The sequence below is a fragment of the Panulirus ornatus genome, chromosome 16 (genome assembly GCF_036320965.1).
Source record: "Panulirus ornatus isolate Po-2019 chromosome 16, ASM3632096v1, whole genome shotgun sequence".
NCBI lineage: Eukaryota > Metazoa > Arthropoda > Malacostraca > Decapoda > Palinuridae > Panulirus > Panulirus ornatus.
The window spans coordinates 35,242,220-35,269,275 of NC_092239.1; the positions used below are offsets into that span (position 1 = coordinate 35,242,220).

At 37.7% G+C, this 27,056-nt stretch overlaps 1 protein-coding gene across 1 annotated transcript in view; it reads left to right on the plus strand.

Moving 5' to 3' along the window:
* LOC139754248 (DNA repair protein RAD50-like) overlaps positions 1–27,056 on the plus strand; it is a 54,705-nt gene that overhangs the window by 2,168 nt on the left and 25,481 nt on the right. The window contains exons 2-16 of the mRNA XM_071671578.1: positions 679–824; positions 1,439–1,543; positions 2,478–2,641; positions 4,392–4,490; positions 7,097–7,209; positions 9,471–9,683; positions 10,776–10,930; positions 12,737–12,908; positions 15,368–15,524; positions 17,569–17,773; positions 18,358–18,524; positions 20,593–20,686; positions 23,356–23,476; positions 24,207–24,295; positions 26,761–26,895. Of these exons, the coding sequence (XP_071527679.1) occupies positions 702–824; positions 1,439–1,543; positions 2,478–2,641; positions 4,392–4,490; positions 7,097–7,209; positions 9,471–9,683; positions 10,776–10,930; positions 12,737–12,908; positions 15,368–15,524; positions 17,569–17,773; positions 18,358–18,524; positions 20,593–20,686; positions 23,356–23,476; positions 24,207–24,295; positions 26,761–26,895 (2,112 nt within the window). The 5' untranslated portion in view covers positions 679–701. The remainder of the gene's footprint in view (positions 1–678; positions 825–1,438; positions 1,544–2,477; positions 2,642–4,391; positions 4,491–7,096; positions 7,210–9,470; positions 9,684–10,775; positions 10,931–12,736; positions 12,909–15,367; positions 15,525–17,568; positions 17,774–18,357; positions 18,525–20,592; positions 20,687–23,355; positions 23,477–24,206; positions 24,296–26,760; positions 26,896–27,056) is intronic.

Below are 27,056 nucleotides of genomic sequence, written 5' to 3' on the forward strand. Positions count from 1 at the left end.
TTGCCTTCAAAGTATAAGTAAGTAGATGTATAGAATTATTTAGTTGAAGAGCATGGCTTAAGGAGGGAGAGAAAGAGGTGGAAGACTATCATCATAATGCACGTTTGGAAAGTGAAGAAGAAAAGCATCAGAAATGTGCAGAAATTGGAGGCCATTCCTTACCACCCTCGGTTTGATCTTTACTTACATGGAAGAAACTGTTAAGCAGCTGTGCCAAATCTTTTGTATATATGATTCTTGAGTGATGGAGGAGTTAGGTAATTAGATATGTTATGAACTAGGATATCTCCAAATGTTAAAACACCATTAACTTCCCCACACATTCTGGCCAGTTTCCCTCTAACCCATTTTTAGTGTGAGCGTTGCGATATTCTTAGGGGCATTTTTTACTCATCACAAATGCTATACCTGTGTATGAAATATGAGTAGAGTGAAACAAGAAAGAAAACCTTCATTATCGTCCCTACACATGCCAGCCATTCAATAACAAATAAAGTTAGACTGCAATTGAATGCCTGTGTACAATGAAGGGAATGTATGTATGTCTAGCTTCTATTTAGTAGCTGTTGCTTTGCCATAGCCCTCCTTTATTTATTTTTATTGACCATACCTTTTAAATCCGACAGTATTTCACTGAGTTTAAAAACTTGAGGTTGACCACTTGCATTTACCTTTCAGACTGAAGTCACAAAAAGAGTAAAATGTCGCGAATAGAGAAATTGTCCATCCAAGGTATACGGAGCTTTGGACCTGAAGAAAAACGTCGAATTGAATTTTGCTCTCCACTTACTCTCATTCTTGGTCAGAATGGTTGTGGAAAGACAGTAAGTTATGATTTATCATTTGAAGAGTCCCTAATAGACAATGAATGGTTTTGAACAATATTTAGCTCATCCACACAAGTATGCTTGAAAACAGCTTGTTGAGAAGCATGCTTAGGATATTAACATGTTAGACTTAGTTCTAGCCACAAATGAGGATTTGAGCTAATGGTCTTGTTGGAGCAAAGATTTGCATGAGTAATCACTGGCAAATAAATTGATAAAGAAACATGAATTATGTTATGTGATTAGGTGTTTTGGTGCATTACACATGACAGCTCGTGAGCTTCATGTATGGATGTAAGCGGATGTGGCCTTTCTTTGTCTGTTTCCTAGCACCTCTCTGACACTGGGGGTGGCAATGCTGTTTCCTGTGGAGGGGTGGTGCCTGAACTAAGTGATACTGCTTTATTTTGTGTTCATATTTTTTTTCATTTTTAATGAAATGGTTGATGCACTTGTTTGTATAGAGGATTTTCAGTTGGTGGAGTTCTGGATTAGGGTGTGATATTAATGTCCTTAAGTTGCTTGATTTAGGCTTAGAAATAATTGTGTTGGGTCAGAAACCTTTTTTTCTTTTACCAAAATTACTTACATCATAATTGATGTTTTTCCAGACCATAATTGAAGCACTTAAATACATAGCAACGGGGGACATGCCTCCAGGATGTGGTCGAGGAGGTTCCTTTGTGCATGACCCAAAGTTAGCAAAGGAAGCTACTGTGAGTATATCATAGGACGATGTAAATTTGATTTATGAGTCTAATGCTTTTATTTGATGACCACTTGAATTCAGCATTGATGATTACATATCATTTTGTAATTTCCTTGTGGGAAATAGATTACCTTGTAATTTTTCCAGGCATAAAGAGTTTCATGTGTCTGATAATACATAGGATGGTTGAGGAGGTGAAGGCTCTGGGAACAATGAAGAATGGGTAGTATCAGAGATTGTTATCTGAGAGAGCAAAAATTAGTATGTTTAAAGGCATAGTACTTCCAACAATGTTATGTGAGTATGAGGCATGAGCTATAGATTAGGATTAGTGGAGGAGGGTTTATGTGCTGGAAATTAATTATTTGATGACAGTATGTGGTGTGAGGTGGTTTGATCAAGTAAGTAATAAAAATGTAAGAGGTATGGTAATGAAAAGGGTGAGTTTGAGAGAACTGAAGAGGATGTGCTGAATAGGTTTAACACGGAGAGCATGAGTGAAGGGAGGTTGACAAAGAGAATATAAGTTTAAGAAGTGGAGAGAATAAGGAGAAGGGGGAGACCAAATTGTAGATAGAAGGATGTAATGAAAAAGGTTATGAGAGACTGGGGATGAAACATTCAAGAGGCTGAAAGGCTTGCACAAGATAGAGTAAATTGGAACAATGAGGTGCATGGGTCAACATGCTGTTAGTGGACTGAACCAGGGCAATGTGAAGCAGCCAGGGAAACCATAGAAAGGTCTATAAAGCATGTTGTGAATAGGGAGCAATGGTTTTAGTGTATTACACATGACAGTAGAGGATGGATGTTAGCAAATGTAGCCTTTTTTCGTCTGTTCTCGGCACTACCTCACAAATGTAGGAAATGATGATAAAATTTAAAAAGAAAAGTATATTGTTAAAGCTGAAAGTATGTCTCATGTTTTTCATTTTATCCAGGTACGTGGACAAATCAAGCTGCTTTTTCGTGATATTCGAGGACAAGAATTAGTAACAACTCGATCTATAGAAGCCACACAGAAGGCAAAGAGACCGGAATGCAGGACCTTAGATGCTACTCTCCAAAAGCTTGATTCAGATGGAAGTAAAATTACTTTATCAAGGTGATGTATATGAGTATATGTTTGTGGGCATGGCAAAAGTCTCCACTTATCCCTTTTCTTACAAACATCCCTTGCATGTACCATTCCATGCATTTTCTCCCTTTTTTCTCCATCCAGTACTCTTCCACTTTATATCCTTATATCTCTGGTGATCTTCTCATACCAACCCCTTTAATCTTTCTTACAAGCCTTCCTTGCATGTACCATTCCAAGCATTTTCTCCCATTTCTCTCCTTCCAGTACTCCTCCACTTTATATCCCTATATCACAGATGGTCTCACTAACCTCTTTAATCAAACTGTCATGCTCTCTATAAACTCCCTGTTGTGCATTCTTTTCACATGCCCAAACAACCTTAAAGTATTATATTTCACTCAAGATATCACTCCACAATTCATTCCCTAGCTGTTTATAACTAATTATTTTACAAATTATATATTCTTATGTGGGAGACAGGTTAGAGATGATGTCAACTTCCTGCTCAGTGATGATATTGAAGCCCTTTTTCAGTCTGCCTCACCCTCATCACTTTTCATTTACATGGGCTGAATTTCACCATGTATCAGACCAACTTTAGAATCTGTTTAGGTTCACTTGTAGGTGGTGGATGTAATCAGGATGAGGAGGGATAGGTTGTATGTTAGGGGAGAAGAAGCTGGATGTTCTGGCTTTGCATGCAACTAGACTCAAGGGACAGAGAAGAATGGTGTAGGAATGCCCTTTGTGGTAAAGTCTGGAGTTAGTGTGAGGGTGAGAGCAAAGGATGGAGTAGCTCTTTTCTCAAAGGAGTTGCAAAAAAATGGGAAATTGTGTAAGGAAGTAAACCTCAGACTGATGTGGATGAAAATGAGAATTGATTTTGAGAAGTGGATGACTTAGTGTTTATGCACTTGGTAGCAAGAGGAGTGAGCAAAGGAAGCAAATGTTTTGGAACTAAGTGCATGCATTAGCAATTTTTATATGAGCAAGTGGGTATTACTGATGGGTGATTTGAATACATGAGTAGATGGTGTTACAGTTGAAGGTATCATTGGGGGGCTGGGGTACCCAATTTGAATGAAAATGAACAGCTTGTGGAGTTTTGTGCTGGAAAAAGAGTGGTGATTAGGAATACCTGATTTAGAAAAAAGGACATACATGAGTATTTGTTATTGACCGGAGTTAATGATGAGCAGGTGTTACTGGCTTATGTACCAACTGATAGACATATTAAGAGAGAGAATTTTGGATGTAAATGAGCTGTGGGGTGCAGCTGATAGGATGTTTGATTACTTTTTGGATCTTTCTCTGTACCCTCTCTTTTTTGTACTAAGTTTTTTAAGTTTGGTAACCAAACTTAAGAAGCATAATATGGTGTTATCTTGTTGTAGGATTTAAACAGCTTGTTGATATTTTCTTATCCATATAACTGAATGTTATTGTAATATTTGTCAACAGGCAGTTTGTCTCCTTTGTGTATGTGTGTGTGTGTAGTAATGTTATCTGTTTTGTATTATATTTTTACTAGATACTTTATCCTTTCATACTTGTCTGCCATTTCCTGTGATAGCGAGGTAGTGCCAGGAACAGACGAAGAAAGGCCACATTTGCTCACCTCCATCCTCTTGCTGTCATGTGCAATGCACCAATACCACAGCCTATTTGAAAAGCTTGTTTTACATTAATTCTTGATTTACTGGATGTTTTAAAGTAACCTGATATAGTGGTTTATTGTTTGGAAGAGCTGATTATTCTTTAATTTTCTCCACAGTAAATGCTCAGACTTTGAGGCACTGATGGTTTCATCACTGGGTGTCTCTAAACCTATCTTGAATAATGTCATATTCTGCCACCAAGAAGATTCAAATTGGTAGGTAACTGCAGAAAATTATTTATGTATTAGAATATGAATTGATTTACTATTTGTGTTTACTTGTGTGTCTGTCTGTAGGTATACCTATGTTTTTATATCTAATAGCATTTTTTGCTTTAATGAGTTGGCATCAGGAACAAAATAAAAGCATTCGCATTCTAGTTGATATGTATATATTACCAAATCTAAAGCTTCCCATCCACAGTTTATCCTTACAGACTACTCCACAGTTTATCTTAACTGCTTCACACACCCTTATTCAACCTGTTGGACAGCATGCCTCTTTTTGTTTCTGTAAGTGTATTGACCAGACCTGAGAAGCACACTCCGATTATATATCAAAGTTTGTGTTAATTCATATCACTTTATGTAGATGTATAATTTGTACATATTTGATGAGAATGTGCAGAGGAGGATGGATGTATTGGAAACAAGATTTTGGATGACAGTATGTGGTGTGAAGTGGTTTGATATAGTGTGTGCTGAAATGGTTAGGACATATGGAGAGAATGAGTAATGGATGACAAAGAGAATATATGTGCCAGAAGTGATGGGGAACAAGAATAAGGGAGAGACCAAATTGGAGATGGAAGGATGGAGTGAAAAGATTTGAGTGATCAAGGTCTGATCATGCAAGAGAGTGAAAGATGTGCACAGGAAAAATTGAATTGGAATGATGTGGTGTATAGAGCTCAATGTGCCATCAGTGGATTGAACCAGAGCATGATAAGTGGCCATGTAAACCATGGAAAAATGCATACGGCCTGGTTGTGGATTGGGGCTGTGGTTTTGGTTCATTGCACTTGACAGCTAGAGAATGGATATGAGCAGATGTGACCTTTCTTCATCTGTTCTTGGTGCAACCCCACTAACACAGGAAATAGCAATTAAGTACAAAAAAGTTTGTACTTGAAATTTTCTAAAAATTCCATGGATTTTATGCACAGCCACAGCAGCAATGATGTTATAGTGCTTTCTCTAATATCCCAAGGGTAACATTGAAGCACTTGGTTGGTAGCAGTGGAAAACAATAACACAAATATGTACATTACAACACCTTGTTTGACGTTTTTAAATTCCTGTTTGTGTCCGTATATGCACAATTCAAGCTTGGAAGTATGCTTAGGACACAGAAAGAAGTCGAGAGTATTTTAAAGAACTAATTGGAGATGATATTGAAATTGATGTTGGCTGCTAGTACAATAGGACTAGAGGTCAGGAGAGAGCAGAATAGATGTAATAAAGGGAAAGGCATTTCAGATGAAGAATAGAAGTGAATGAGCTCTTTAATGGATTTGTAAAGTGAGCATAGAAGCATGAAAATGTGACTGTACCTGATGACTGCATAAGTGCATTATTTGTTTTGATAACATAGAAGTAAAGGAAGTAAAAGTGATTGAATTATAGAGGTATAAGGCTTTGTAGCATAGTTGCCAAGGTGTATGGTAGGGTTGTAATTGATCTTATATAGAGGATCAGAGAACCCTTGGTGGTGAGGAACTTGGGAATTTAGGAAGGGGAAAATTATGTGTAGACCAGTCTTTTGTACCTGAGCAAGTAGTGGATAAAGTTTTATGAGAAAGATGAGGGTTCTTAAGGGTATGCTTTTTGGAAAGTTTTGATTCTTTAAGTTGTGCTTTACAGATGGTTAAATCCTGTTAAATACTTTTATCAAGGAAGTAGTGCATATAGGAGAAAAAAATCTTGGTATAAGTGAATGGTTTAAAGTAATTGTAGGTGTTTCCCAAGGTTTTGTAATGCTATAATGTTTTTTAATGTTTTGATGGATTGGGCATATCTGAGAAGAGAGGGAAGTTGGGTGAAGTATGATAAATTGCTGAACTGTGGAAGGTACTACAGTTGTTGCATGTGGATATACTACTCTTATTTGAATAAGAGTATGAATTGGGAGAGAATTATGATTACCTTTGATATTTTGTATAAGTAAAGGATGCTAATGGTGAATGTAAATTAACTTTTCATCCTTGAAAGAGATGGGCTCTTAGTATATAAAGTTGGTTTGAATGATGATGAACTGGAAGTTATAGATAAGTTTATATAATTAGCAATGAAGATCAGTAAGGCTAATGGGAAAGCTGAATTAAGATTAGAATCTTGCAAGGGAGAAAAAGTCTAGCCAAGCTGAAAGCTGTGTATAATGGAAACAATTGATGGGGGTTTACAAAGCCTGCTGAAATGAGTGGTGTGAAACCTAAGATAATATTAGTCAGGATAGGCAAGAAATAAGAGCTGTAAAATGTTATCACATATCTTGTTTAGTAGGACTTGAAAGAACAGACGAAGAATGAAGAGTTGAAAATTATATGTGGTTTGAAATTATTAGAAAAGTGCATACAGCAGATGAAGATCTTTTAAGATGATGCAGTCCAGTAGAAAGTATGGTAGATGATTGATTGGTCAGGAATATTTATGGTATGAGATGATGCTGGTCCTGTAATACCAAGCAGTAAAAAGACACCTTCACTGAGATTGTTCATTATAGTAAATGACATGAGTAGTCTTGTGGTGGAGCTTCTAATTTGGTGATTGCTTCTTGACAGGTTATGAAAGCATTCACAGTTATATGTCTTTTCGTTTTTAAGGCCTCTGGACGAGGGGAAAAAGGTGAAAGAAAAGTTTGATGCCATATTCAATGCTACGAAGTACACTAAATGTTTAGAAACCATACGGAAACTACGCTTAGAAATGAAAGCCAGTAAGTACTTTTGAAAGGGAGTGAGTGAAACCATTTTTCTGTAGAGTTGAACTAATTTATTAGAAATCTGATAAGATTATCGTATGTACAAAACTTCTTTACACCCTATGAATGCATATTGTCATTTCATTATTTCTTGTATCCTTCATGTTATCATTTTGATGATAATGATAAATTTCTTGGTGATTGGGGAGCATGTGGAAGAGAAGTCAGTACCTGTAGAACAAAGTAGGTATTTTGAAAGTATAGGAGTTTCAGCAGTGTTGTATGGATGTAAGTTTTGGGCCTTGAGAGAAAAGGAAGTAAGAGTGTGAATTGCTACTTTCCTGAGGAGGGAGAGGCAGATGTATGTAAAAGTAATTCAGTTCAACATGGCTGTGGATTGTAAGTTCACGATAGCTAGTGAGTGAGTGTGTGCAAATGAGGCTATTTTTCACTTAACACTACCTGACAAGCTTGGGAGAATCAGTTAGTTATTGTTGATAAAGTTTATTAACAGTTTTCCTTGTCCACATAATAAGTTTATGATACGCATGATGCCAGACTCGAATGCACCTGACCTCCATTTGGATAATCACTTGTTTACCAAATGGCATCCTAGCTATGTCTCTTGGTTGTATATCAAGTGACTGTTATATTTATTTCTTGTATTTCCACTGGTGACGTGATTATTAAACGAAAGTGCATTTGGGAACTTACCGTGTTTCATCTTCCTGTGGACTCATAGGAATAAAGAGCCAAGTTGCAAGCCACATCAGAAAAATGATAGGTATTTTGCAAGTTTCAATCCAGCTAAGAATTCTGTTCATATGAGTACTTTACTTTTACGTGTTTAGTAATGGGATTCTACTATTTTTATTACTGTAATGAGAAAAGCTCTCTCAGGATTATATATTTGCATTATGGTATTCTTTATGATTGGGAGGAAGATAAGAATTAGAAGGAAACCCCTTAGAGATCAGTTGTAATCCATACAAAGGCTCCAGCATAAATTTTGTCTGCAAAATTAGTGAGACCTCTTTCTTTTTCAATGACTTTAGTGAAAAAGGGGGAATTTTTGGAGGCTTTTGGAATTAATACCAATTTTTTCCAGTTACTCTTAGGTTTATTGTGTGTAGAATTGACAGATATATTTTCCGTAGGAGTGCATCCCTTATAAATAGAGTAGACACATTATTCCCATGTGTGTCCCTGATGATTAGAGTGGAATGATGAATATTGTACAGCTTTTGCTATCTCACAGACATCAGACACTTTTCATATGATGTTTTATCATGAATTTTAGTGCTTGTCTTTTATGTTGTTATTAGAAATCTTCATTTCGAATTTATAGATGTACATGTGTCTGTTTAATGGAAGAAAAGTAGTAATTATATCCATGAGTTCTGAAAAAAATTTCACAAAATATCTGTCAAATTAGAAAAAAAAGATAATCTAGTACACTTAGGTAAATTCGGATGGCCCCCTCCTGAGAGGGTGAAAATTTGGAAACATTGAATTATTTTTCATCTTTTGTCAAATGGCACTTAGATCTGGCATTCTGCATGAACCTTTTGTGGCTCTTAGGATTCCTTCAGGAGGATCTGATTTCAGTGTTCCTCAGATTTATCACTGAAGCTATATATTTATCCCTTTGAGTTGATTTTATCTGAAAGTTTTCCTCTAAATCTCATTCCTCATTTGAGTATGCTCTCTTGCTGACAAGATAAACTGCAGAGGAGAGAAATGTAAGTTTTGAAATTGAAAACCTTTTACCTTTTGAGTTGTTGGCTCAATGGCATTTTTTTTTTGTTCCACCCTGCTCTGCGTTTCCCCATCTTTCAAAGAAAACTTTTCTCCATATCAACTTTGACTGCTTATGGTTTATGCCTGCTGTTTGTGAATTTTGAGCTCCAAGCAGCTGGTTGGAGGTGGGTCAGTATTGTCCTCCTGATAGCAGTAGCTAAATGGCTGAGGTTGGGCTCATACAATGAGTTAGTTGCTGTGAATGCCTTTGGGTCATTTGTAAAGGGTGAGCAGAGGCTAGTGCTTCTTTACCTAATCATAAGGGTAGGAGGAGTCATGACCCACACATTCCCAGGCAATGTATCACAAGTTCATGGGACACCACCTCAGAGAGAAAAGGTTTTCAGTTTTCAGAACTCATATTTTTTTCTTACGTTATCCTTTTTATGTAGATTGCATAGACTATATATTTTTTATGACCATTGCAGTCCATTTTATGTCAAACTGAAGTAGATTTGTGATGCATTTTTTTTCAGAGGTAAAAAATATGCAAGATATCTTGGTAGAGCTAAAGAAGTGGAAAGATGAAGCAAATCGTAAACGATCTGACTTGAGAAGTTCTGAAGGGCAGCAGACGGATATCAAAAATGAGAAACAAAAATTGAAAGCAGAAATGGAACCAATTTTGCAGCGCTTGAAAGAAATATGTAATATAGAAGATGATATAGGACAGATAAGAGGAGAGCTTAGTGAGTTTTTTAGCACATCCTGTTTCTTGTTAATATAGACTAATATAATACATATTCTGTTCAACAGATTTTGTTCTTTTCAAAAGGTTAGCTACATTTTTTTTGTAGATAGTGATTTGTATCATAGAATTATCTTTCATGCTATTTCACTGTTTCCTGCTTTTGTGAGATAGTGTCAGGAACAGAGAAGCATGCTTATGTGAGATTGTGTCAGGAACAGAGAAGCAAGGGCCTCATTTGGTCAATTCCATTCTCTTGCTGTCACGTTTAATGCTCTGAAAACATAGCCCTCTATCCACAAAGAGGCACCATAGACCTTTCTGTGGTTTTCTCAGGCTTCTTCATTTGCTGTGATTCAGTTGACTGACTTCACATTTCACCCTCTATACCACCTTGATCCAACTTTCTGTGCACACCTTTCACCCTTCTGCATGTTTAGGCAATGAGGACTGAAAACAGTCACCCCATTTTTTTCATCTCCAGTTTGGTGTTCCTTTTTTTTTTTTGTTCCTTCTCCTCTGACACATACATCCTGCTTGTTAACCTCTTCCTACTCATTCTTGCAGTTTGTTCACTATTTCACCTTACCCTCTTCAGCTCTCATACACATTTGTGGTATGATGACATCTCTCACCATATCCTTTCTTACTTGATCAACTTTCCTCACTCTACACAATGCCCTGAAACATTTTACTTCCAATATATTTACCATAATAGTTTTAGTATCGTTATTTGATAGATAGGAAAAGTACTGAAAGTTTTGTGCTTAACTGCTCTTGTCTAAAGTAATGGATATTCATGGTTACCATCCACTTTGGTGCCATTTTGTTTCTTTGAGTGGAGGGTTATTTTAAATGGATTTGATGATTTTACCAGTTTTTATAACACAGGAGATGATTTGCTGTCAGTGGATTGAACTAGGGCATTTAACACAGCTGAGGGAAATCATGAAAAGGTTCTGTTGGGAGCATTACACCTAAAAGCAAGAGAATGGATGTGAGCAAGTGTCATTGTCTTTCTCTGGCACTACCTTGCTAATGCATGAAATGACAAACAAGTATGAAAGAAGAGATTTCCTTTCAACTATTTCAGGTGGTAAAAAACATGAGCTAGATTCACTGAGAAAAACTCAGGAAGAGTTGAGAGCAACACTGACAGAACATTTATCATGTTCAGATGAGGAGCTTTTCCATATGATTGAAGATTTCCAGAGAGACCTTGCACTTAAAGAAGCAGAACAAAAGAGGGTAAGATTCTGTTGCTTTTGTTTTAAAGATACTCTGATTAATAGTAATTTCATATTATCTTGAAGGATATGATATTAAAAGCAATGATAATGTGCTGTTGAAGTGCCTGCATCTTATTGCACAATGGTTGTTTAATTTGTTTATGGATGGGGTTGTTAGGGAGGTAAATGCAAGAGTCCTGGAAAGAGGGGCAAGTATGAAGTCTGTTGGGGATGAGAGAGCTTGGGAAGTGAGTCAGTTGTTGTTCGCTGATGATACAGCGCTGGTGGCTGATTCATGTGAGAAACTGCAGAAGCTGGTGACTGAGTTTGGTAAAGTGTGTGGAAGAAGAAAGTTAAGAGTAAATGTGAATAAGAGCAAGGTTATTAGGTACAGTAGGGTTGAGGGTCAAGTCAATTGGGAGGTGAGTTTGAATGGAGAAAAACTGGAGGAAGTGAAGTGTTTTAGATATCTGGGAGTGGATCTGTCAGCGGATGGAACCATGGAAGCGGAAGTGGATCATAGGGTGGGGGAGGGGGCGAAAATTTTGGGAGCCTTGAAAAATGTGTGGAAGTCGAGAACATTATCTCGGAAAGCAAAAATGGGTATGTTTGAAGGAATAGTGGTTCCAACAATGTTGTATGGTTGCGAGGCGTGGGCTATGGATAGAGTTGTGCGCAGGAGGATGGATGTGCTGGAAATGAGATGTTTGAGGACAATGTGTGGTGTGAGGTGGTTTGATCGAGTAAGTAACGTAAGGGTAAGAGAGATGTGTGGAAATAAAAAGAGCGTGGTTGAGAGAGCAGAAGAGGGTGTTTTGAAATGATTTGGGCACATGGAGAGAATGAGTGAGGAAAGATTGACCAAGAGGATATATGTGTCGGAGGTGGAGGGAACGAGGAGAAGAGGGAGACCAAATTGGAGGTGGAAAGATGGAGTGAAAAAGATTTTGTGTGATCGGGGCCTGAACATGCAGGAGGGTGAAAGGAGGGCAAGAAATAGAGTGAATTGGAGCGATGTGGTATACAGGGGTTGACGTGCTGTCAGTGGATTGAATCAAGGCATGTGAAGCGTCTGGGGTAAACCATGGAAAGCTGTGTAGGTATGTATATTTGCGTGTGTGGACGTGTGTATGTACGTGTGTATGGGGGTTGGGCCATTTCTTTCGTCTGTTTCCTTGCGCTACCTCGCAAACGCGGGAGACAGCGACAAAGTATAAAAAAAAAAAAAAAAAAAAAAAATTATATTTTCTGTGAAATATTCTTATTGTTTTTTATACAGAGATAGATTGACTCATGTTTAGTTTCCTTACCTTTGTATTAATACAGTTTTATCCATCCAATAGTAATAACCCCATTTGCGAGTGCTCACACACTACTTTCTGAGTCTCCTTTGTCATGCAAGAAGTATATAGGCAGGATTCATTCTCCTTCTTCCCCAGGGGTATTTTAACTTTACCTTTCTGCTCTAGAAATCTCATCATTGGGGTCCCTGCAATACAGAAAGCCATTACATCCAGCAGGCAGGATAATGGATCATACAATTTTGGTGATGTGTGTGTGATTATTTTGGGAGAGCACAGGGCAATTAAGGAGTATGTTTTCATTGTCTTTATTGTGGAACTTGCGCAGTTGGATTTTTCCCAATGCTGATTATAGTTGCATTTAACATAAGACATCTCTGCTTACCAAAAAACACATTTTCAAATTTAAATGGGGACAGGAAGAAGCAACCAGTCTAGGCACAGTTGCAGTTACCATGCTGATCCCGTCCAAATACAGTTGCAGTTATTATTAACTTAGACATTAATGTAAATTTACTCATCAGGTGGAATCTCAGATGTATGAAGCAGAGAGGGGGGTGCAGCAAAAGCAGGGAGAGGTTTCAAAAGCTGTAAGGCAACAGGGGGAGTTAGAAGCTGCTCATAATAGACACAAGAATGAGATACAAAAAAGAAGTGCCATGTTGAATGGAATAGTTGAAGAATATACATTCCAAGGTATGGTAAACTTTGATTAGATGGACATGTATAAGTAACTCATATAACTGAAACCATGCCATTGCATAGCATAGCACACTGCAGTGTATATCATTCATTTCACTGTAGTTGTATAGCTTTGACAGTAAGAACTAGCCTTTCCATTATATTTCATATAAATTTCCATGCTTGCATTACTTTCTCATTTTTTTTAGAATGTTGAGGGCTGAAATGGAGCCTTCCTGCTATTTCATATGACTCAGCTGTCTATCATACTTTGAATTAGAATTAGACAACTATAATTAAAACAGATCAAGAGGCCTTCTATTCTCTATTTAAGTTACCTCAGTCCATTTCCAAGTCGTTCTTTATGATACTCATTGTTTTACAAACTTCATCCTTTGTTAGCAGCATTTTCCCAAACTTGTCTGATACACTTTGCTTCATAGACATACCTCTCTCCTTTTCTGTACCTTCATTAAGAACATTTTGTTCTCTGATGATTATCATTTTTTCTGATGTAATATTCATTTGATTTTCTTTTTGAAACCTATATGTACCATTCTTCTGACTTCTTTGTTCAGGAATTTATATTCTTTACTCTCTCTTCCAATTCATCACCATTTGATGAAAGAACGAGTTTTTCTATCCAAATAGTGTGATTTCCCTTCTTTCATAAGCTTTAAGTTTTCTTAAACTTTCTTAAGAAACTTCCTAAATCTTAATTTTTCCAAGCTCTGCCTCTTTTTCCTCAATCTGTACACATATTACTTTTCATCTTGGCTGTTGCCACTTTTCCTCATCCAACAGTTTGAATGCTTAACCATTTACTTCACACATCATGTATTCTTGCCATCCAAACTCATTCCCCCCTGAAACCTCCTGATGTGGAAAAGTAAGAAGCACTTCATATTTGTGAAGTCCATGTTTCACTTCAGCGCACTGGGCATGAATTGAAGATTTGCGTTGGTGATATCAGAAGTTGTATGCACATAACGCCCTGACCCCTGTTACAGTGCTTTTACAGCTTTTAAGTACTACAATAAAAGGATTAACTATTTTGGTGTGAGTAGTTTTTCGAGATTGGACTCCATCCCATCCTTTGACAGTGAAATAGTCTCATCTAAGAGGGGTTTTTCACTTGTGTTGTGACCCCTTTTAGAGTGATCCAGTAATGCTCATCAATGAAGTGGAGTTGAACTGAGATAACAAACAGACGAGATATAATCGTGAAAACTTCACAAACCCTTGTAGTTTCTGTGTTAATGTAGATTGGGAAATGCAGTTTAGTAGCTAGGAACCAGGGCTTTGAGATGAGAGTTTCTGTGAAATTTACACTTTAGTAAGTCATAGGTACCTCAAGCTTTTAGTACAGAGGAATTGGTTAAAGATAAAAGAGTGTTTTTATAAAAGATGTCAAAAAGCAAAGGAGCTTAGAGATGTCTGGTGGTGAAGATACCAATGGCACTCTAGTGAGCCAGCAGTTGCAAGGTATAAGAGGGCAAAGAATGAGAAAAGAGGAAGAAAGAAACATAGAAAAGAACATTATGGACAAGGCATAAGAAAATGAAAAACATTTCCATAAATTAAAGGAGCGACTAATCAGGATACGGGATTTGGAGAGAGGTTGATGTAAGGATGTTTAAGGAATTCAATAACAAGTTCAAAAGTATTTTCACTGTGAAAGACATAATAGCTCCACCACCAAGGAGATGAAATGGGGAAGATGTTATGAAATTCATTGTGATATCTAGAAAAGCTGTTAACAGAAAAAGACTTCATCCATACAAGGCACCCAAGAGCTTATCCCCCTCAAGTGCTTTACCTCATTTCAGCTCCCATGGTTCCATCCATTGCAATCTCTTTGGTGTCTATAGCTCTCTAATTTCTCCAGATTTTCTCCATTCAAACCAAAACTCGTACCGACCTGTTTCTCTTCACTTCTAAACCTAATAACCTTACATTTATTCACATTGACTCAGCTTTCTACCCTTACATTCTTTTCCTTACTCAGAAACCAGCTTCTGCAGTGTATGCCACCGAGCTGTGTTAACAGCAAGCAATAACTGACTCACCTCCAAGGCCTTCTCTCTTCCCCAACAGACTGTAGACTTGCCTTTTAAAGACTTGCATTTACATCCCTCATTACCCCAATCCAGTAGTATGACATCACAAACCCCTGCCACAGACACATCTTCACCTTTGTCTTTTCTACTCATACACATGCCTTACTCACATGAGAAAAACTGACTGCTTCAATTATGTTACTTCCTCACCATACAATAGAAATTCTTCCCATAAAACATCTCTATCATCCTTGTCAAGTGGGTAAAAAGTTGATGCTGATATATTAGCTTTAGAACAAAATGCTGTGGTAAGGCACAAAAATGGGTACTTATTTTAAATTTTGATTAGTGGCTTTTAGAATCAGCGCCACAGGCTCAAGGAAGAGGAATTAAGTGGATAATTGATATTTTCAGAATTTATGGGAGTAGATGATTTTAAGGATGAGCAAGCTGAATCAGCGTTACTCAAGCTGTTAAATGTAGTTGAGGAGGAACGTAAAGCTACTTTGAAAAAGAAGGAAGAGTTTGAAGAACAAGAAACTAAGATTCAGGCAGATGTTGATAGTCTCCGGTATGTATGATTATTCATTCTGGTTATTGAAATGTTCATTAAAATATTTGTGAAGGTTTTTGTGAATATCACACACACACCTTAACCTAAGATATTTTTTTTTTTTTTTTTTTTTTTTTTTTTTTTTTTACATTTGTGCTGCTGAAAGTAAATGGCAGCTAGTTCAGTTTTCAGTATTGGGTCCAGAAAAATATTTATTGAAGATTTTTTGCAGGAGGGAGTTATCCTCCTGGTACCCCCAAGGTAAACTAGCACATACAGCCTGCAGTCAGCTGAGCATAAATGGTAATTGTAATTACTAATTGTGAAGCTGCAGTTGTTAGACAGTCACCAGCCAGGGAGGTTTATTACTGGTACTACCTGCCTGGGTGTCAGGAGGGTTAGTGACAGCTGCATAGTGAGCCAACACTTCAAGTGGCTGTAAGTTACACTCCCTCAACCCAGGTAGCTGTCTTTTCTTTATACCTCACCCACACATGGACTGCTGGCATTCTGCCCACAAAGATGCAATCTCTCTTTGTGACGATTGACACTGTACAAAATTTAACTGACACAATTCATTCTTCATGACTCAAGATTGTCCTTCGGTGAGTGCAATGCTCTAGCCTGCATTTTAGCAGTATGATAAAAGCATTTGATAGAAGTAGTGGATGGGAACATCAGGGAGGTTGTACTGGTAATATACCTCCCTAATATATTAACAGCTTAACTGTAACATTTGCAGCTCGCTGTCTTAAACTGTATCAGTATTTTTTAGTGCATGTTGTCTGTGTATATTAGTTGCTTTAAGAATTTTCTGCTTCATTATTATCCATTACATGATATCCCAAGATGCAGTCCACCTCCAGCTAAAACGCTATGTTCTTGCTGAACCATTGGAACTCTGATGAGGTGGAAAGGGGGTGAAAGTTTTGGGAGCGAAGAAGAATGTGTGGAAGGAGAGAACGTTATCTAGGTGAGCAAAAATGGGTATGCTTGAAGTAATAGTAGTTCCAACAATGTTAAATGGCTGTGAGGCACGGGCTATAGATAGGGTTGTACGGAGGAGGGTGGATGTTTTGGAAGTGAAATGTTTGAGGACAAGGTGTGGTGTGAGGTGGTTTGATCGAGTAAGTAATGAAATGGTAAGAGAGATGTGTGGAAATAAAAAGTGTGATTGTGAGAGCAGGAGAGGGAGTGTTGAAATGGTTTGGACATATCGAGAGAATGAGCGAGGAAAGATTGACAAAGAGGATATGTGTGTCAGAGGTGGAAGGAACAAGGAGAAGAGGGAGACCAAACTGGAGGTGGAAGGATGGAGTGAAAAAGATTTTGAGTGATCGGGGCCTGAACATACAGGAGGGTGAGAGACATGCAAGGAATAGAGTGAATTGGAACAATGTGGTATACCGGAGTCGATGTGCTGTCAGTGGACTGAACCAGGGCATGTGAAACATCTGGGGTAAACCATGGAAAGGTCTGTGGGGCCTGGATGTGGATATATACATCTGAACTTTTTATCCAGTTGATGATGCTGCCTCTTGTCTTAGATATTGTATCATTAATACTGGGAGTAATTTTTATTATGAAAGCTGTTTCAACTATAGTTTCTTAGTTAAAAGTTAGCCTTTATGTTTCAAGTACAGTTTCTTAGTTTAAAGTCAGCCTTTGATTAAAAGCCATCATCAGCAGACATAGTTGAATGTGCATCTGAACATATTTTACCAATGAAGCATGTTGTCCAAAAGCTGCAGATGTCACTTTTGATGTAACATCCCTCAAGTCTCATCTCTGACTGGTGACTAAATGTACATTTCCCATTATAGATAAAAACATGAATTGTTAGGGGCCACCTTTTCACTGAGGAGTGAGAAATTGTTTGATTAGTAGAATAATTTGCAGTGCACTCTTTGAGATAATTTTTTTCTAATTAATTAAACTGGACCTAATCTTAAGCATATTATCGCTGGTCATTGTAAAAAAAAGATTTTTTTTCATTGTGTGTTTTGACATGGTTTTCAGTTTAGATGTTTAATACCAGTTTTACTTGCTTGTGTCATTCTAGGTCTCGAGAAGCTGCTTTGGACCATGAAATTAAAAGCAAGGGGAAACAGTTAGAGGACATAACAAGGAAGATTAGACAAATCAAGCAGACCCTCATGCGTAATGAGAGTGACCTTTCAGTTGCTAATCTAGATGAGATTAAAGAAGAGCTTAAACAAGTTGAGCAAACTGTCACTGCAGAAGAAGAAAAATTTGATGTAAAAAAGGTAAATCACTTGGTTGAACCATTAGCTGCACCAGGTTTATACAGTTAGTTCATAGAGAATTGTTTTAATAGTTTTCTGTCATGAATTCACACACTTATGCATGAATGCACAATGAAAAATTCTTCAAGAAATGCAGTACCACAGTGACCAGAGGCCATTCCAAGAAGCTTGGCATAAATGATGGAAAGAGAATAGTGAATGTTAACCTGATCAGTACATTTTGATTGAGGCACTGACACAAAAATGATTAACATAAAGACTAAGAATGTCTGAATGTTGCTGATGTTAATACTGTAACTGGAATAAAACATTGTTTTAAATTCTGAAATGAAGTGGTTAAGGCTGCAAAAAAAAAATTTTGATAGTCAAGTCCATGAAGCAGTTAATGGGGAACATACAGTTTGACAGTGATTAGATAAAGCAGAATTTGTACATAACAGACAGATTTATTAGACATATTAGTAGTGTGCCCAATTCTCATTAATATACATGAAGGAAATTTGGTATGGAATTCCAAGATGTAGATGAAAGAAATATTATAAATGTTGAAGAACCTCATGATTTAATTTGATATATTTTTTCAGGTGCTGGAGGATATTGACGTTGGCAAGAAAACAAGACGTGAAATAGAGCTCAGTGTAGATGAAATCAAACGTGTTGTGGCAAAGATGAATCGTCAAGCTGAAGCTCGCTCCCAGTATGACATACATGTAAAGGACAGAAAAGAACTGGAAAATAAAGTTGAATACTTGTGAGTTCCAGTTGAATAGAGAAATAGCTTTTTCTGAATACTTAATTGCAAATTATCAAATGGGGTAATCTTTTAAAGGATGAGAAACGTCAGGAACTATTTGATATTGATTGATTCCATGATTGCAATTTTTTTAAACACTGATTTAAATTGCTAACCAGTTTTCAAGTCTGTTTTCTGTTTTTATATATGAAGAATAATTATTTTTTCATATGAAAGGAAATTGAATGATATGTTTGGAAGAAAGGGACATAGAATTGTATGATGATTTTACCAGGAATAGACTTAAAGACTTTATTCACCAAAAGATGTTTTTCACTTCTGAATGTAAGGAATGAGGTTTATAGAGAGGATGATGTAGCCATTCACATTAAGGGAAAGTGGAAACTGATGGCATACGACCATGATAAGTTTAATCTTACTTTTTTTCATACTTGATCACATTTCCCACTTGAGCAAGGTAGTTCTAAGAACAGATGGAGAAAGGCCACATTTGCTCACGTTCATTCTTTAGTTGTCAGGTGTAATACATATATCCCTGGGGATAGGGGAGAAAGAATACTTCCCACGTATTCCCTGCGTGTCATAGAAGGCGACTAAAAGGGGAGGGAGTGGGGGGCTGGAAATCCTCCCCTCTCAATTTTTTTTTAATTTTCCAAAAGAAGGAACAGAGAAGGGGGCCAGGTGAGGATATTCCCTCAGTGGCCCAGTTCTCTGTTCTTAACGCTACCTCGCTAACGCGGGAAATGGCGAATAGTTTGAAAAAAAAAAAAAAAAAGAAGTGAGAGGTAGAAAATTAGATGCAGTTTATATCTGCAAAGTTCTTTGCAATTGGGTTAGAAAAAGCATAATTTTTGAATAAGTTTATAGAGATTTGTCATTTAGTTGATGGAAATTAAAATGTTTGAAATTATTTGAATGATAAAGTGGGAAGTATTAATAGAGATAGCTCAAGCATTCACTTTTGTTCCCTTTATCTGTATACAAAGGCACAAGACAGGAATTCCATCTGTCCAATGGCACCTCACTTGAAACCATATATACATCATAATCCTAATGAACCAGTCAACAACACTGTGACCCCCTTTCTTGAGAAATTCACCCATAATGCCATTTGCTCAAGCTGCTTTGCCACACTTTTTCATATGCAAGACTTTTGCCACCTCTTTTGTTCTCTCAATAGCTCATACCACAAGTTTTTCACTCTTTCACTGCTTACTTCCATGCCCTAAATATGCAGTATGTGCCACCTTATCCTTTGAAACATGTTCTTCAGCTCTTTTCTTTCTAATAACATTCCTGATCTCCATCTCTCATTTGCCCTCTTTTTAGACCACTGCACTAGCTTAACCTTCTGCTTCTTCCTTTTGTACATCTAGTCATTCACAATCTATCTATCGATATCTTTAATGCCTGTTTCTTTGTGGAACTCACTCAAGTGGGTGGCCATTCACAACCATGCAGGTAATGCCCATACACCTCGCTTTTCTCTTTAATTTACAAATTAATTTCCTCATCCCACCTCTCACTGCCCTTCCTTACATTCTCGCATCCCATTTTCCACATGCCACACAATTTCTTGTATATTTAAGCTCTTCTTTCCTAAGTACCTACCATTCTTCACTCACTTCCCTGGTTTTATTTACTCTCTTCTTTTGCCATTCTCCTTCTTATGTCCCCAGATGTCTCTTCACACATGCATCTTTTTCATGCTTACTGACTTTTGTTATCATTCTACCTATTTCATTTTTTTTTTTACTTAAGCTTCTACAAATTTTCATCCATGCCTTCTCCAAAAAATGATCAGACATACCACCACCTCAGCACATTTTCATTCACGAGTCTCACTAGAATTTCTGTCAGGTAGCATATAATGTAATAATGCTGACTCACCATTTTCCCTACACACCCACATATGATTATGCATGTCCCTTTTTTTAAACCAGGTATTCCCATTCACTGGTCCTTATTCAACACACAACTCTTTTAACAAGCCATTCACAACTGTTGTTTACCCTTGGTACCCATGCCTCACAATTATACACTTATTTTGTTTCATATTTCACAGGAAGCGTAAACATGCAGATGAACTGGAGCACCTCCTTGGAGAGATTCCTGATGACAATGTAAAACATAGAGTTGATGCTTGTACAACTCGTTTGGTAAGTGCTTGAATATTGAGCTTTAGATTTCAATCCACTGACAGCACGTCAACCCCGGTATACCACATCGATCCAATTCACTCTATCCCTTGCCCTCCTTTCACCCTCCTGCATGTTCAGGCCCCGATCGCACAAAATCTTTTTCACTCCATCTTTCCACCTCCAATTTGGTCTCCCACTTCTCCTCGTTCCCTCCACCTCTGACACATATATCCTCTTGGTCAATCTTTCCTCACTCATTCTCTCCATGTGCCCAAACCATTTCAAAACACCCTCTTCTGCTCTCTCAACCATGCTCTTTTTATTTCCACACATCTCTCTTACCCTTACGTTACTTACTCGATCAAACCACCTCACACCACACATTGTCCTCAAACACCTCATTTCCAGCACATCCACCCTCCTGCGCACAACTCTATCCATAGCCCACGCCTCGCAACCATACAACATTGTTGGAACCACTATTCCTTCAAACATACCCATTTTTGCTTTCCGAGATAATGTTCTTGACTTCCACACATTCTTCAAGGCTCCCAGAATTTTCGCCCCCTCCCCCACCCTATGATCCACTTCCGCTTCCATGGTTCCATCCGCTGCCAGATCCACTCCCAGATATCTAAAACAATTTACTTCCTCCAGTTTTTCTCCATTCAAACTTACCTCCCAATTGACTTGACCCTCAACCCTACTGTACCTAATAACCTTGCTCTTATTCACATTTACTCTTAACTTTCTTCTTTCACACACTTTACCAAACTCAGTCACCAGCTTCTGCAGTTTCTCACATGAATCAGCCACCAGCGCTGTATCATCAGCGAACAACAACTGACTCACTTCCCAAGCTCTCTCATCCACAACAGACTTCATACTTGCCCCTCTTTCCAAAACTCTAGCATTCACCTCCCTAACAACCCCATCCATAAACAAATTAAACAACCATGGAGACATCACACACCCCTGCCGCAAACCTACATTCACCGAGAACCAATCACTTTCCTCTCTTCCTACACGTACACATGCCTTACATCCTCGATAAAAACTTTTCACTGCTTCTAACAACTTGCCTCCCACACCATATATTCTTAATACCTTCCACAGAGCATCTCTATCAACTCTATCATATGCCTTCTCCAGATCCATAAATGCTACATACAAATCCATTTGCTTTTCTAAGTATTTCTCACATACATTCTTCTAAGCAAACACCTGATCCACACATCCTCTACCACTTCTGAAACCACACTGCTCTTCCCCAATCTGATGCTCTGTACATGCCTTCACCCTCTCAATCAATACCCTCCCATATAATTTACCAGGAATACTCAACAAACTTATACCTCTGTAATTTGAGCACTCACTCTTATCCCCTTTGCCTTTGTACAATGGCACTATGCACGCATTCCGCCAATCCTCAGGCACCTCACCATGAGTCATACATACATTAAATAACCTTACCAACCAGTCAATAATACAGTCACCCCCTTTTTTAATAAATTCCACTGCAGTACCATCCAAACCTGCTGCCTTGCCGGCTTTCATCTTCCGCAAAGCTTTTACTGCCTCCTCTCTGTTTACCAAATCATTTTCCCTAACCCTCTCACTTTGCACACCACCTCGACCAAAACACCCTATATCTGCCACTCTATCATCAAACACATTCAACAAACCTTCAAAATACTCACTCCATCTTCTCACATCATCACTACTTGTTATCACCTCCCCATTTGTGCCCTTCACTGAAGTTCCCATTTGCTCCCTTGTCTTACCTTTTTTATATTCCATAAACCCTTTTCCCTTTCTCTTCAGACTCACTTTGTCTCTCCTCTACCTTTCCCCGCCTTATCTATTCTTTTTCCTTCCACTGTCTAATGTTTTTTCTTTTTTTAATACCTAATTATATATCCACTTCTTATCCCTGGGGATAGGGGAGAAAGAATTCTTCCCATGTATTCCCTGCGTGTCGTAGAAGGCGACTAAAAGGGGAGGGAGTGGGGGGGCTGGAAATCCTCCCCTCTCTTTTTTTTTCAAAAAGAAGGAACAGAGAAGGGGGCCAGGTGAGGATATTCCCTCAAAGGCCCAGTCCTCTGTTCTTAACGCTACCTCGCTAATGCGGGAAATGGCGAATAGTTTGAAAGAAAGAAAGAAAAGAATATCCACTTCTTTATTACCCCTGTCTCTCCTTCCTTTATTTTTGTTTATCTTTTTCATTTTCTGCCTCTCATCATCTGTTATCCCATTTTCTTCAGATACTATCCCTACATCTGCTTCTGCTCTTAATTCTTTTCTTCTCCTTATCCATTTATTCCCTTTCATTCTCTCTGTTGTCCATGTCCTCTTTCTTTCCTCTTTTTCTTTTTATCCACTTCTGTTTTTTCCTCTTCTTTTTCTTGCTCTCCTTTCGCAGTTTTATCTGCATTTTGTGTGTTCTTCCTCTTCTTTCACTTCCATTTTTCTTTTCCATCTTCCTCTTTGTCTCATCCTCTTGATTTTGAGTAATCCTCTTTTTTCCCTCCTGTTCTACATTTACTATTTCCTTTTTTGTCTCATGCCTTTTCCTTTTGTGTCTGTCTTTAAGGTCACTTCTTGTGTACATAACATTGTTGTCCATATTTGATTTTCTTGGTCTTTATTGAGTATGATATACATCTTTTGCATATTTTCCCATACAGATGAGCCACATATCAGATCTTCGCCACAACATTGATGCTCTGAACACTAGAAAAGCACAGCTTGATACCAGCATCAGGGGACATAAGCAGCAGATGGAGAAAAAAGAGAAAGATATCAAAGGTCAGTTAATGCATACCCTTACCGTAAATGTTTTGCATAAAGCATCAGAGAGGTTGCTAAGGAGCCAGTAAACTTGAGCATTAATGTAATTTAATGCTCATCATACCATCATGTATAACTCCATTAGATCCAAGGAGCAGTGCACTATACAACAGCTGTGCTGTAAGTTTAAGAGTTATGAGTTTTATTTAAGGTGACTTGAACATTAAGCAGGAACAGTAGGTAGACACATTAGGTAGAAGTAGTTGTTAGGAACATTAGGTAGGAGCCTCTAAAAACACTGAGCTAGAGTTGCCCCTTGTCAGTGACCTTTTAAGGTTGAGACACTAAAGATTATGAAGTGGTTCTGGAGTTCACCAGTTATGGAGACTTTTGCTGTGGCCACCCTTCTGAGGGAGTTCCCAAAATGGACAGGCATCAGAGATAGTTAAACAGATAGGTAGACTTGATTGGGAATGATGTTGCAATGTGCATACAGAGACTGGAAACATAATTTTTTGGGTTTGACAGCATTTATTATAGGAAATGCCTTTTTATAATTGCTGATTCATATTGAACTATATGATCAGGAGTAAGAGAGGATATTGTCCCCCCCCCCCTTTCCAAAGAAAAAAGGAAAATAATGGTGTGGAGAAAAGCCTGGTTGAACTTGAGAAGTAGTCTGAAGAGTAGTCAACCTTAATTTTACTTGTACAGTCTGGTTAGAATATATAGATTTTATTTTTTTCAGATTTGGAGAGGAAAATTGACAGCACATGCCTTGGAATAGATCTGGATAAAGCCTTGGACAAATCAAAAAGATCTAAGGAAGATTTAACTGTAAGTGTAATGAATTCGTATCTTTTTAACTTCAAAGAAGGTATATAAGAATTGATGAGATAGTTGAATGTTGCTTTGTTTATGAATTTTTAGTTTATTTCAAGAGATAGGGGAGAAAAGAATTTGACCTATATATTGACTATGAATTGAAAAGGGAGTATGAAATAATGCTGTTTTATTTATGAACTTTTTGTTCATCCCTGAGGAAACAGCGATTAAGTATAAAATATTGATAATTATTTTCTTTAGTTTAAACTAAATTTCATGCTGTACCCTTACAAATATGCACTGTGTTGGTAGTGAAGAATGTTTTTTCCTATACTTGATTGCCATTTCCTGCATTAGTGAGGTAGCACCAGGAACAGATGAAGAAAGGCTACATTTACTCGCATTTGTTCTACCTGTTATGTACAGTGTTCTAAAACCACAGCTCCCTGTCCATAACCAGGTCCCATGGACCTTTTCATATGTGGTCTCCATTTTCTGTATGAGCAAGGTATCATCAGTGAAAACCTCATTTTGCTCTTTCCTCTCTTTCTTCTTCTGGAAAGTAATACATGAGGGGAAGAGAACTTTGTAGGCTACTGATGGTAAAATAAATCAGCTAGATATATAACCCCTTAACACCTTCAGACCTTTACACTATGGTCTTTCCCATTGGATTTGACCTTTACACTATGGTCTTTCCCATTGGATTTGACTGCCTTTCTGAATACTATAACCAGTCCATGGAAGGGGCTTCTGGGGCGGGAAGATAAAGGTAATATCCACATGCATTATCCATATGAATTTAAGAACTTTTTCTTTGTTTTTAGTCAAATTCAATTATTTTTCTTACATTATTTGCTTGTTGCCTATTTGAGTTGATAATACTTTTTTCCGTAATAGTAAATTTTTATATATGTGGGTTTATGAGCGGATGGGCCATTTTTCGTCTGTTTCCTGGCGCTACCTTGCTAATGCAGGAAATAGCGATTATGTATGAAAAAGTGAATTTAGATTTTTTTTTGTGTGTGTGTGTGTGTGTGTTTACTATTTGTGATTAAAATATGTGTGAATGTATATGGAGAGAGTCTTATACCTGTGTTGCCCCTTCTTTTTAACCTTGTAAATATGTACCATGTCTTACACCTCTGAGTGTATGCACACACGCACACACATACACATACACGCACTAGCCTTTGCCAGTTACCCATTGATCAACTAGTGTTTGAACCTATGCAGTTTTGATCCCAGGCATCACATCTACGCTTGATGGTCAGTAAATTCAACTGCTACACCACAGAGTTTCATGCATGTGTGATAGTGTACTGTCCTCTTGTTTATTCCACAATTTGGAAAATTGGTCTGAATTGTAAGGGTTCTTCTGCAATATGATCTTTGTATTTTCTGTTACTTTTGAATGCAAGTCTACCATTTCATAAGTGAAAATAATTTTAATTCTTTTGTTTTACACTCAATTTGGAGTTCCTGGATGAAACTATGCTGCCAAAGGGTCAGTGAATATACAAATAAAAGATTCTTTTCTTTCTGTTCATACTTATTTGCCATTTCCCTTTTTAGCGAGGAACAGATACAGAAAGGCCTCATTTGCTGACATTCATTCTCTAGCTTTCATGTGTAATGCATCAAAATTACAGCTCTGTTTCCTCAACCAAGCCTCACATACCTTTCCATGGTTTTCCCTGGCTACTTCGTTTGCCCTGGTGCAGTTCATTGACTGCATGTCATCCTTTGTATCCCACATCATTCCAGTCACTGTATCCCTTGCAAATCTTTCACTTTTCAGCATGTTCAGGCACTGAGCACTTGAAATCTTTTTGATTGTATTCATCCAACTCTAGTTTGACTTCCCCTTCAGTTTGTCTCCTCCACTTCTTCCAAATATGTCCTCTTTATTGACCTCTGCTCACTCATTCTCTCCATATTTCCAAACTGTTTTAGAGAGATGTAAAGTCCATGCACCTATAGTCCAGAAACATCCAAAATTGTAATGCCTTTGCATTTAAGATTCCTTACAAAATGGCTCAAGTTTCTAAAAGCTGTTACTGTTTTCTGTGCAGTTCCCAAACCTCAAAGATTTGGACCTGTGACATGCATCTTGTAGATGTCTTTCATATCTTCTCTGTAGGAACCAATCACATGAGGATTGACTGTTATGATAGCTTTTTCCCTCACACAGCAAATCTTTAGAAATCTCTTTTTATTAACTGTTTTCCTTATAATTTTTTTCATTTTTGAGTTTGGTCTGCCAACACTGAGGAAGCTCATATTAATCCTTCTGTTCTCTTTCTATCATACACATTTTCTTATCTTTCATCTGAGATGGCTATGACTGGAGCTTGCATTGCCTCTTCCATGTTGGCCACTATAAGAAGATATACTCCTCATTGATTTGTTTATGAAGTGCTCTTATACATTTGTTTATAGTTTAGATGGTGTAATTATTATTTATTACATTTCAGCGTGAACGAGGGGACTTGTCAAGCTCCATTACAGTTTTGAACCGTTTTACAGAGAAATTAAGGCAACGAGACTGCTGTCCCTTATGTCACAGAGACTTTTCAACCAAAGATGAAGTTAATCAGCTGATAGAAGAGGTTGGTTTTTCATGTTATTGGTGGAAATCCATGTGTGTGTCTTTACATCATCTGGAAGGCCCAGTCTCTAGTCTACATGTAGTTTATGGCTTTTCAGAAATGACAGATCTAGTAGACTGCAAGATAACGCTAGTGAAAGTGATACAGGAAGTACAGTAAGA